The sequence below is a fragment of the Orycteropus afer genome, unplaced genomic scaffold, assembly GCF_000298275.1.
Source record: "Orycteropus afer afer isolate SDZICR_OR568_19922 unplaced genomic scaffold, OryAfe1.0 scaffold00048, whole genome shotgun sequence".
In the NCBI taxonomy this organism is placed as follows: Eukaryota; Metazoa; Chordata; class Mammalia; order Tubulidentata; family Orycteropodidae; genus Orycteropus; species Orycteropus afer.
In genome coordinates, this window is record NW_006921635.1 from 5,993,884 (window position 1) to 6,007,315 (window position 13,432).

General features: G+C 38.8%; 1 protein-coding gene across 1 annotated transcript in view; it reads right to left on the bottom strand.

Moving 5' to 3' along the window:
• The window catches only part of TMEM116 (transmembrane protein 116), a 90,436-nt gene that overhangs the window by 1,918 nt on the left and 75,086 nt on the right, over positions 1-13,432 (bottom strand). Inside the window, exons 4-7 of the mRNA XM_007938269.1 lie at positions 8,131-8,180; positions 6,702-6,785; positions 6,241-6,379; positions 496-640 (exon numbers count right to left, since the gene is read on the bottom strand). Coding sequence (XP_007936460.1) covers positions 496-640; positions 6,241-6,379; positions 6,702-6,785; positions 8,131-8,180 — 418 coding nt within the window. The remainder of the gene's footprint in view (positions 1-495; positions 641-6,240; positions 6,380-6,701; positions 6,786-8,130; positions 8,181-13,432) is intronic.

Genomic DNA, 13,432 nt, shown 5'->3' on the forward strand with positions numbered 1-13,432 from the left:
CCAGCCACTCCTCGGAAGGAAGGTTGGGCAATCCTACTTCCGTAGTGATACTGCCTCGGAAACCCAAGGAGGGGTCGCTATGAGTCAGGGCTGACTCGACAGCACATAACAACAACAACAACAACAAGTGTGGTAATGGTGGCAAGACATAGTATAGGAAGATAATAATTTACATTTCTTAGCATTTTAGAGATTTCATAAACATGAAACAATCAGATTCCCATTACAACCTAATGTACGTAAGGGCAGGCATTAAAATATCTGGGTTTTGCAGGATATTTTTCCTCTCATCTATCAGGTTGCATCTCATATCTAAATTATCTTGATCTAGTGAAATAAAAATAAGGAGAAAATGGACAATACGAGTGGAGTCAATGTAAAGTTTACAAGCTGGACAGGAATCTGTAGTCATCCTTCTTGGTAAGACTATTTTGCCTGGCCAGAACCCAATGGCTAACCTCTTCTTTGCATAGCTCTTCCCAATAAGATACTCACCTGGGCCCCAGCAGCAAAAGAAGGCCACTGGGTAGAAACGCACTCTCTGTTCCAGAATGTGAATCACTGCCCACTGTTCACTCCCCAGAAAGCCAGTCGATTTCACAAACCTCTTATACAGTGTCTGTGCTTGAATGAGTAAGACCTAGATGTGGGTGTAGGAGACAGCAGTTTGCCTCAGGCTTGATAAAATGTCCAAGGCCTATTTTGCTATCATTTTAGTGAGATTAATCTCTTAGAAACAGTCATTATCTCTTCTTCACCATCTGAGATCAGACCTTTGCTGAGAGGAAATTATATTCAGAGAGAACTTTTAGTTGGCCAGGGAAATGGACAGATATTAACCAACCTTATGGTTAACAACTTCAATCAATACATGAACTTATTTACATCAAACCTCAGACTCCCCTCACCAAAGATAAATGAGATGAATTGTGATATTTCACATGGGAAGTGAAAACTAAGATCTAACAAGATCCTCTTTTAAGATACTTTATTAGAGATGTGTTAGAAAGAGTTCTATACTTAATACCATTAAAATTAATACTTTAGCATCATGGCTGAATTTAAATTCTCAGTTCTGAGTTTAAAAAAAAAAAAAGTTTTAAAAGTCTCTTCTTGCCCATAGACGGCAAATAAATTGTTTTATCCTCTCATGCAGAGGCTATCTCAATAAAACCTAGCTAATGAAAGAAATATAAATCAGTTCAGAAGTCTACTTTATGTGTGAAGGGGGCAGGGTAATAATTTCTGTAACATCTCAGGCCAAATCGGAATCCCTTTCGTAATAATCCAGATCTGCTGTCTAAAATAAGAACCAAATTACATAGTTAATTAAGCTCAGTGTAGTGTAGTCAATTACATAGTGTGGCTTTTCTATCCCTACATCTTTACAAACTGTGGTAGAATCCACCATGAGCAAGCGCGTAGCTCCTGATTGCTTAAGTTATCCACCTGGGGTATTTCTGTTGCACTAGCATGAAGCAATCTTCTGGGAAGTTTGCTCTCTCTCAGGTGTATAGAATTCTGATGTTGGGATTGGTTAGTAGTCACTCTGCCAGGCTCAAAAGGAGCCCTTCTAGAGGCAGAAGAAGTCTCTCTGACTGCTGGCTGAGAAAGACATGCTGCTGAGAGACACATGCTTCTGAGAGACATGAGAGACACACGCTGCTGAGAGAGAGATGCGAAAGACATGTGCTGCTGAGAGAGACCTCAAAAGACACGTGCTGCTAAGAGACACTGAGAGAGACCGTCAGCTGAGAGACAGCAGGCTGAGAGAGACTGAGCGCATTTCTGAACTTGAGTTGCATCCTGTTGCTTCCCTAATAAACCCCATAATCTGTGAGTTCTGTGTGGCCACTGCAGTGAATAACTAAACCCAGCAGAGAGGTGGTGGGTGCTGTGGGGGTTGGTGAAAGGGCTGGAAGGAGGCAGCATGTCTGGCCTCACAGAGATAGGCCTTGGGCTACGGCGATTCTGTCTTCCTCTTGTGGGGATAGAGGAGGTCAGAAGATGCAGCCTCCCTGTCCCTTTGGCACTCAGGTTTATAATTTCCTTTTCCCCCAGAAATAAGAATTGAAAGGAGGCTTGATCTCACTTAACAATATTTATGCAGTAAATTCTACTGTATCTCTCAGTAGAATCAGTTCACCAGCTGTTGATTTAAAAAGAACATACACTCCTAATTCTGAATGCTCAATGAGATCTGAACTATTAGGAAGCAAACAGGAATCTCATGGTGTCAGGCTTTGGGTATTACCTCTTGCTTGTCAATCAGCTCCAAATCAAAGCCACTTTAGCATAAACTCGTTATTGTACACTCTACAAAGCTGCTGATTTGAGCTGAGTTGTTAGCTCCCTGTCTCCACCGTGTGTCTGTCAGTTTGTTGTACTGATGTAGCTTGCATGTTGCTGTGATGCTGGAAGCTATCCCACCAGTATTTCAAAAACCAATGGGGTCACCCATAGTGGACAGACGTTAGCAAAGCTACCAGACTAAAACAGACTAAGAAGGATGTGGCCAGGTCCACATCTGGAAAAAAAAAAAAAAAAAAAAATGGCCACTGAAAACCTTATGAATAGCAGGGAAATACTGTCTGATATAGTGCTGGAAAATGAGCGCTTCAGTTTGGAAGGCACTCAAAATGCAACTGGTAAGAGCTGTTTCCTCAAAGTAGAGTCTAACTTAATGACATGGATGGAGTAAATCTTTTGGGACCTTCTTTTTCATGAATCAAAATGAAAAGAAACAACTGGAAACATCCATAAATAATTGTAATGTGGAATGTACACAGTAGGAATTTAAAAAATCAGAAGTTGTCACAAATGAAATGGAACTCATAAAGATCAAGACCCTAGGTATTAATGAGCTGAAATGGACTGGTACTGGCCATTTTGACTCAGATACTATCATATGGTCTATCTACTAAGCCAGGAATGACAAAGAGGAATGGCACTGCATTCATCATCAAAAAGAACATTTCAAGATCTATCCTGAAGTACAATGCTGCCAGTAATAGGATATATATCATAAGCCTATGAGGCAGACCAGTTAACACAATTATTATTCAGATTTACATACTAACCACTAAAGCCAAGGATGAAGAAATTGAAGATTTTTTAAAATCAATTTTTGTAGTCTGAAACTGACCAACATGAAATAATGATAATTACTTGTGATTGGAATGCGAAAGTCAGAAACAAAGAAGCAGCATAGGTAGTTGAAAAATATGGCCTTGATAAAAGAAAATGATGCAGGAGACTACATGATACAATTTTGCAAGACCAATGACTTAGTCATTGCAAGTATCCTTGATAAACAACGTAAACAGTGACTGTACATGTGGACCTCATCAGATGGAATACACAGTAATCAAATCAACTATATCCGTGGAAAGAGACAATGGAGAAGCTCATATCATCAGTCAGAACAAAGCCAGGGGCCAACTGTGGAACACACCATCAATTGTTCATACACAAGTTCAAACTGAAGCTGAAGAAAATTAAAACAACTCAACGAGAGCAAAAATATGACCTTGATTATATTCCATCTGAATTTAGAGATCATCTGAAGAAGAGATTTGATGCATTAAAAACCAAAAACTGAAGACCAGACAAGTTGTGGGATGACATCAAGAAAATCATGCATGAAGAAAGCAAAAGCTTACTAAAAAAAACAGAAAAGGAAGAAAAGACCAAAATACTTATCAGAAGAGACTCTGAAACATGCTCTTGAACAGAGAGTAGCTAAAGTGAATGGAAAAAATGATGAAGCAAAAGAGCTGAACATAGATTTCAAAGGGCAGCTCAAGAGGACAAAGTAAAGTACTACAACGAAATATGCAAAGACCTGGAGTTAGAAAATCAAAAGGGAAGAACACACTCGGCATTTCGCAAGCTGAAAGCACTGAAGAAAAACTTCAAGCCTAGAATTGTGATATGGAAGGACTGTATGGACAAAACACTGAATGATAAAGGAAGCATCAAAAGAGGATGGAAGGAATGTACAGTCACTGTACCAAAAAGAATTGGTTGAGACTGAACACTATAGAAAGTAGCATATGATTAAGAACTGATGTCACTGAACAAAGAAGTCCAAGGTGCACTGAACACACTGGCAGAAAACAAGGCTCCAGAAACTGACAGAATGGCCATTGTGATGTTTCAAGAAATAGGCACAGTGCTGGAGGTGCTCACTTGTTTATGCCAAGAAATGTGGAAGACAGCTGCCTGGCCAACTGACTGGAAGAAATCCGTATTTGTGCCTGTTCCAATAAAAGGTGATCCAAAAAAATGCAGAAGTTAATGGACAATATCATTAATATCATATGTAAATAAAATTTTGCCAAAGATAATTTGTAAAAAATAACAGTATATGTAGATGATAGATACAACATTTCTCGCTGAAAATGAAGAAGACTTGAAACACTTACTGACAAATATCAAAGATGACACCCTTCAGTATAGATTACACCTCAACATAAAGAAAAAAATCCTCACAACTGGACCAATAAGTAAAATCATGATAAATGGAAAAAACACTGAAGTTGTCAATGATTTCATTTCACTTGGATCCGTAATCAATACTCATGGAAGCAGCAGTCAAGACATCAAATGACGTATTGCACTGGCATACCTGTTGCAAAAAAAATCTCAAAACTCAAACTCACTGCCACTGAGTCGATTCTGACTCACAGAGACTCCCATTTGCTTTCCAAGGCTGTAAATCTTTATAGAAGCAGACTGCTTCATCTGTCTTCCACAGAGTAGCTAATGGGTTAGAACCACTGACCTTCTGGTTAGCAGCCAAATGTCTTAACCACTATACCACCAGAGCTCCTTAAATTCTTTAAAGTGTTTAAGAACAAAGATGTCAACAAAGACATCACTATGAAGACTAAGGCATGCCTGACCCCAAACATGGTATTTTCAGTAGCTTCATATCCATGTGAGAGCTGGACAATAAATAAGGAAGACTGCAGAAGAACTGATGCATTTGAATGTGGTGTTGGTTAAGAATATCGAACGTACCATGGACTGCCAGAAGAATGAACAAATCTGTCTTGGAGGAAGTACATCCAGAATGCTCCTCAGAAGTGAGAATGGGCAGACTTTGTCTCTCATGCTTTAGTCATGTTGTCAGAAGGGACCAGTCCCTGGAGAAGGATATCATGCTTGGTAGAGGGTCAGTGAAGAAGAGAAGACTTTCAATAAAATGAACTGACGCAGTGACTATGATGATGGTAATGACTGGGAAGACAGTGCAGGGCCGGCAGTGATTTGTTCTGTTGCACATAGGGCTGCTCTGAGTCAAAACTGCCTCGATACCTAACAACAAGCTCCGTGACTTATTCCTGAAGTTTCAAAGAATACGCTCCAAAATTATATTGGGTTCATAGGTACCTGGACTATTTTCATAGTTCTTTGTTTGATTTCTGTATATGGTTAGTGATAATTCTGTCTAGTGATTCAAGTAGTAGTCGTGGTGGAAGGGAAGGGATTACAAACTCAACGTAACATAAATATGTGGACTGAGTTTGGTATGAACAGTAGAAAGTGGAGAACGCTGTAGAGAACTGGAGAGGATATACAATAATGTAAATTTTTAAATGTAATTTTTAAAGAAATGTTGAACTAGCATATGAGGAGAGGAGAAAGTGATATTGAAAAGTAGATATGATAAATAAAAAAAATTTGCTTACTAATTTTGTACTAGGCAGTTACATGTAAATAACTTATTTTCCTGACCGATCATTTTAGTCCGGATGTTATCAAAAATGTTTGATAAATGCATAGGCCAGTTAACACTCTAGATGGACATAGCATAAATGCAAAATGATGGCCAAATGAAGAACTGAGAAAAGAAAACTCTATCATTATCTGGAAAATTTAAATCAAAGCACATCTTACGTTCCAGTGTCATCATTCTATATAAAGGATATACATGATATATACTAGTTTTCTGGTCAAGTCATCCGTGGCAATCCACAGACAGCAATGTATATTAGGTCTAGCATAACCTAATTCTCACAAAAAGAACACAGGCTCTTTTTCCCTCTCAATTTGATCTTAGGAAGTCCAAAAGACTGAGGTAGTAATGAAATTGTCAACATACCCTACCCAACTTCCTAGTTCTGCGACCACAGAAACTGCCTTCCCGTCCTATCCTTCTGAGTTAGCCCAAGCTCTGGGAATACCATCCCCCTCTCCTTCCCCTTTGCTAAGGCACGTAGGGTGGCATCATACCACAATGATGAGGAGGCTGAAAACAAAGCTGGCCAGGAAAACGGTGATCCCATAAAAATAAAGTGTACTACAGACAGAAGTGTTGACAGAAGGCAGGAGTTCAGCCATGGCTGATGGTGGTGAAAGCATCAGGATACATCTAGGACGAGAATTAACAGACAGGAGTAAGGCTACAGGCTAAGACTAGAGAAAAAACCATTCAATGCAACAAAAATTAATGAGTATGCACTTTTACTTACCATTTTGCTAACCCTTGCCCGTAACCTTCTTCCTTCTCATCACCACACTATCCTCCTGCCACTTTGTGTTATGTTTCTACTTAATGTGTTTTCAGCCTTGACAATACCTTGCTCCACTGCTCATTTGAAATACAAATACTGTGGCCAGAATTTATGTAGATGGTTGTTTTCCAACTCTAGATGTAATCTACAATGAAAACAACAGATTTTATCTTTACTTACCTGTGACTCTGGCTGAAGTTGCGGAAACATTCACTGGTATTGCCCAGACAGAATACAGGTATCATCAATAGTAGAGGCATCAGGCTGAGGAAGAAATACAAATTTATTGCCCTAATATCCAAACTTTTTCATGCCTTTCCCCTTTACAGAAGATTTTCCTGTTATTCTTCCAGCACTATCACCCCAGCAATCTCTCCAAATACATACACATTTAATTTCTTCAAAAAAAATACAATTTCTAGATCCTGTGAAAGTGAAGTGGAGAATGCATTTTATATGTTTTTATGTAGGTTAATGAACCCTACACAGAGTTTCATAGAAAGCCCCTGGGAGTTGTATGGTCAGATCAAAGGAAAAACCCACCCAGGAGCTTTGAGCTCAATTTGTTTCACTTTCCATGGTGAGCTTTGTTCTCAGAGCCCCTTACTGGGAACTTTCCCAAAGAATACCTGTAAAGAGCCAGCAATTCATCCAGCTAAATATAGCCAGCTCCTGGTAAGAGGAGGCTCCAAGAGTAAAAGTTACAAAGTCTATAACCATTTCTGATGTGATGTGACCACCACCTATGTGTGAATCTGCTCCTTTCTGGGCATTTTAACTGTAAGAGACTCAGTGTTATAAAGATGGATAAGATCTTCAAAAACCCACTGCCACCAAGTCAATTCCAACTCATAGCAGCCCCCATAGGGTTTCCAAGGCTGTAAATCTTTACAGAAGTAGGATGTTCCATCTTCCTCCCGGAGAGCAGCTGGTGGGTTTAAATCACTGACTTTCTGTTTAGCAGCCAACTGCCTTACCCACTGCGCCACCAGAGCTCCTAATGTAATCTTGAAGGACATCTATTACAGCTCTTCAACATTTGGAAAAGTAATTAGAACTCTCAAAGAGATTCTTTTTTTTTTTTTTTTTTTACTTTTATTGTGGTGAAAACATACACAACAAGACATTCACCAACACAACTTCTCCACTTACAGCTCACGGACACTGATGACATTTTTCACGCTGTGCCACCATTATCGCTATCCTTTTGCAAAATATTCCACCACCATTACCATAAACTCAATGCCCTGCAAACAAAAGCTTCCCCTTCCCCCTCTCCCTCCTCCCCCTGGTAAACACTAATAATCAAACTCTTGGAGAGACTCTTAAAGACTTAAGAGATCTTTGTTCAAGATCACACCAAGCAGATGGCAGAATTGGGGCTAAGACCCAAGTCTGTAACATGAAACCTCTGCCTTACTCCAGCTGGGAAAATGGGTCCAATGACTACCTGTTTGTTCTTCCTACTCAGTAAGGCCCTAGATCTATGATGATCTAGGAGTGAATAGAATCATTCGAAATAAAGGACACTGTCTTCCTCTTTGTTCCTATCTGGACACCAAAATAATGAGAGTCTACACCTTGCTAGAAAGAAAATAAAAAATCTTACCTTGACATAATGATGGCCATCTGACCAACGTGACATGTACAGTCTATCACCTATGAAAACCATAAATGTGAATAATGTCTTAGGACATTGCCAACCACATTACAATAAATATCAATTCACTGCTCACCACTTAATAAAATAAAACAATTTCCAAGAATAAGTTTGCTTCTTTCAAACAATACTTGCAATAAAATTCAATGAAACAGATATTTCCCTAGTGTTGGGGATAATAGAATTTTATCTGTAAGTAATATACTCTAAACAAAAGTAGGAGCTCTGGTAGCATGGTGCCTAAGGTACTTGACTGCTAACCAGAAGGCTAGCGGTTCAGACCCACCAGCCACTCCTCAGAAGGAAGGTTGGGCAATCTACTTCCATAGTGATACTGCCTCGGCAACCCAAGGAGGGGTTGCTATGAGTTGGGGTCGACTCAACAGCATATAACAACAACAACAAAAAATACAACCAAAATAAAGTCACAAAGAGGCACAGCAGGAAGGAGCTGAATTTAAGCTTTGGATACCCAGAGCAAACTATCTTTTCAGAAAAAAAGCAAATATAAAATCACACAATAACCCTCCATCCATGGTTCAGTCCTCTACTCTTTTAGATAAAGAGAGATGTGAATTTTCTAAGACCTTACGGGTAAAATGAAATTCTGTGTATAAGATGATTAGTAGAAAGTATAATAGGTCAAGATAAGCATAACAAGTCAGGTCAAATAAGCCTTTTGGATATAAGACCTGTAGACTCTAGGTGAAAGAACATTTCAAAAATTCTTATTGTGTTAAACATTGTAAAACAACTTAAGGGAAAAATGGATCCTACCCACTAGGAGTTTATGATGAAAGATTTTCAACAGAACACCTCAAAGAGATAACAGAATAAAAAACAAGTTGTTCTTCTATTTTTTAAAAAAGGTAGTGGCCATATCATATTCTGGAATGACACTGTTAAGGATCAGTAAGTATAAAGTGAGTAATTAGTCAATAATCAGAGATGGGTAATTGATCTGCCAACCAATTTAGATCAGGAATAGCAAATAATTTCAAGAAGAACACTCAGTGTTGATCCTGGGAAATAAGCAAAATTAGTCTTTGGTTACATCTCCCACTCTTCTCTTTTTCTCTTTTTATTCTATGCACATTAGGTAGTTATTCTGTGTTTAATTCTTCTTACCCGAGTGTCAATGTATCCCTGATTTAAAAAAAAAAAAAGCTTACTGATGATGCTTCAGGGCAGAAGTCATGATAAGATATTTTAAAAGAGAACTCAAAGATGAAAAAAGACCTCAAAACTCCTAGACTACAGCTATAAGGCAGTTGGTTAATACTCTGCATTAGCGTTTGTCTCTTTGGAACTAGTGATATACCCATGGGTTATAAAAAGAGGTATATACATTTATGTGGCTAGAAAGCAGCAGAATACCAACAATGAGAGCTAATCTTGTGCATCTCCCCTCCTTTCCCTTCAAACATTCATTTGTTCTCCTGACAGACAGCAAAGGCTCAGAAAAATACTCCACCATGTTGGCCCCATCCTTGGCTTCTGGTATCATAAGGGCAATTTCTTTAGGGAACAACTGTGGCTGAATAACTTCTCCCAAGGCCCAGTCAAGTCCCTTGGCACATGAGTGAGTGAATGACACATGAATTAATAAAAATGTTAAACAGTATCCCCAAAAGGCCATTGAACTTTGTAGATATGCATCTGTTTGAAGCAAGGGAAATCAACTGCTTCCTAGTAGTGCCTTCCAACTCCAGGATTCTAGTATTCTGCAGACCAATTTGTAAAAAGATATATACCCATGGGTGCTCAGCATCACACGGGGAACTCAGAAACCACACAGGTTTAAAGTATAGAAGAGTAATTACAAGCACAGACTCTTCAGAGGTGAGCAACAGCGTCCACACACTGAGCACAGACCTATGCTATACAACACAGGAGCCACTAGCCAGGTGAGGCCAGTTAAATTTAAATTAGTTAGGATCAAATTGAACTAAAAATTCAATTCCTCAGTCATATCAGCACAATTTTAAGTGCTCAAAAGCCACATATAGGACTTCTGGTAAGATGGAGGAATAGGCAGACAAGTGACATAGATCCTCTTCAACAAAGAAAAGAAAAGCCAATTGACAGAGATACAGAAGATAATCCTGGAGCCCTGAGCTTTGAAAGGAACTATACAGAAGTGGATTCGGCACCAACTAGTGCGAAAACCTGAACAAAAGCAGTGAATACAGAGACGGTAGGAGCTGCGGATTGTTAGCTACTCTGATGGGACCAACAGCCTGAATATTTTCAAGTGGTGTTGGGACCTAAGAATTGACCTAAAGGTCAGCCCTGGTCAACATGGCTGCAGGGACGACTGTGCTGGTGGCCTATGACTAGGAAGGGAAACAGCACAGAGGGAGACAACCTGAGCTGTGGACTTTCCGCTGTCCAGAGGGTGCAACCATTTTGGCTATTTAAAGTGACCAAGGGCACAGAGATTTTGAATGTTTATAAATGGTAGCCATTTTGACTGTTAAAGTGACTGAGGCTCAGCCATTTTGAATGTTTACAAGTGGTGGCCACTTTGAATATTTAAAGTGACCAAGGACACAGCCATTTTGAATGTTTACAAGAGGCAGCCATTTTGGATATTTAAAGTGACAGAGGGCACAGCCATTTTGAATCTTTACAAGTGGCAACCATTTTGGATTTTAAAGCGATAGCATTCTCATTTGGATTCCAGAGACCTAAGAATACGCTCTGTTTCCCAAGGTCAGTAGGGCATATGACAACAGGAAAGGACACAGGTGATAAGTGTATAAGTGCTGCCACCTTGCGAACAGAGGAGCACAGCACAGTACCCTGCTTGCGTAGATAACATACAAACGAAACAAAGAAAATGAAAATCGTGGGCAAGTCTCTCCAACATAAAATCACCATTAAATATAAACACAAAAACATCACAATGCCACAGAGACAACAGAGCATCACAGTCCACATAAAGAAGCAAGATAAAGCAGGAGAAACAAGGGACCAGGATACAGACCCAAAATACACCCCTGAGGAAGACGCAGCATTAGAAATCCCTGGTAAGGAATTCAAAAGAATTATATTTAGTATCTTCAACGAATTGAGGACAGATTAAGGAAAACAATGGCAAAATGGAGGAAAACACAGAGAAACCCTAGAACAATTTTGAAAGACAATACAAGAACAAAATGACAAAATAAATGAAAAATTAGAAATGATACAAAATCTACATACAGAAATCCAGAGGATTAATACTAAATTTTCAGAAATAGATAAGACATTGAATGGGCAACAGAGCAGAATTGAATAAATGGAAGACAGAATTAGTGAGACTGAAGGCAAATACCTGAACACTTCTTTGGAAAGGGATCAATCAGAAAAAAGAGCAAAACAAAATGAAGAAAGCCTAAGGTTCATGTGGGATACCATCAAAAGGAATAATCTATGTGTAATATGAATTCCAAAACAAGAAGAGACAAATAAAACCACAGAGAAAATAGTTGAAGATTTGTTGGAAGAGTATTTTCCTGGTATGATGAAAGATGAGAATATATCCATTCAGGAAGTCCAATGAACCCCAAACAGGATAGACCCCAAAAGAAAATCACCCAGACATATCATTATCAAACTTACCAAAACCAAAGACAAAGAAAGAATCATGAAAGCAGCATGGGAAAAACAAAAAGTTACCTACAAGGGGCAACCAATAAGACTAAGCTTGGATTTCTCAGCAGAAACCATGCAGGCGAGAAGACAATGAGATGGTATATATAAAACACTGAAAGAGAAAAATTTCCAACCAAGAATTATGTACCCAGCAAAACTGTCCTCAAATACGATGGTGAAATTAGGACATTTCCAGATAAGCAGAAATTAAGGGAATTTGTTAAAACCAGACCAACCTTACATGAGATGCTAAAGGGAGCCCTTTGGAAAGAGAAGCAGCAACAGCCACTAACTGACCATTAACACACATGATGATACAACCCAGAAACCAACCCAGCTATGAAAGTATCCAAAGTAAATAAGCCTACAAGATTGTAAACAGAGAACCAGAGGCATCAATTGACAAATGAGGACGACTACAAACCAAAAAGAGGGAAAAAAATCTGTGTCATTACAGAAGTTCTAGATGGTAGAAAACTCAAGACAACTACAAGATAGAACGGATTGTTCTAAACTTGGGAAGAAAACTATAAATCACAGGGCAACCTCAAAGAAAAGTGATAAAACTTCACATCAAAAAAGAGGACCAGCATAATTATTCAGCAAATACTAAAACAGTAACAATGAAGAGAGTGATAACATGATTCATAAACAAAACGAGCTCAGCATAGAAAATTACATGGAACAAAGAAATCAACACCACAAAAAAGCACATAACAAAAATGACAGCAACAAATTCATATTTGCCAATACTTACATATCTGGCAAGGGACTTATCTCTAAGATTTATAGCGGAAGACTGGATGACCAAACTATGGTATGTACACATAATGGAATGCTATGCAGCACTGAAGAATAATGTGGAGTCTGTAAAACACTGAATATGGATGAACTTGGAGGATATTATGCTGAGTGAAATAAGTCAATAACAGAAGGACAAATATAGTATTAGTTCTTTGTTGTGGAAGGTCAAGAAAAGGTTTATATATAGAGAGAAACTTTCTTTGTTGGTTGCCAGGGGTGGGAGGGAAGGGGAGGAAACACTGAAAAAAAAAAAAAATGCACTGACCCACGTCACTTTAGTTTTGTGTATTTCACTGTACATAAATTATATTTCAATAAAACGCATTAAAAATGTTAAAAAAAAAACTTGACACCTATTTGCAGAAAAATGAAACAAGCTTTGCACCTCATACCATATACAACAACTAACTCCAGAAGGATCAAAGACTTAAATGTGAAACCTAAAACTATAAAGTTCCTCAACAAAAAATTAGGGGCAAATTTAGGGGCCCTAATTGATGGCATAAATAGACTGTTAACCATAACCTAAAATACACAAACAGCAGAAGATAAACTAGATGAATGGGATCTTCTAAAAATTTTTATATGCTTCAGAAGACTTCTCCAAAAGCAGGAAAAAAGAATCTACCCTGACAGAGCCTGGTGGAAGCCCTGAGACCATGTCCCCTGGCTGCCCTTCAGGTCTGGAATTGAACCCACTCCTGTGGCTTCCAGCCAAGCAAAAGACAGGCATATGAGCTGAACATTTACATTAGGTAGATACACTCCTTGCAGAGATCAATCATGGAAGAGTAGAAGAGCTGTGTAT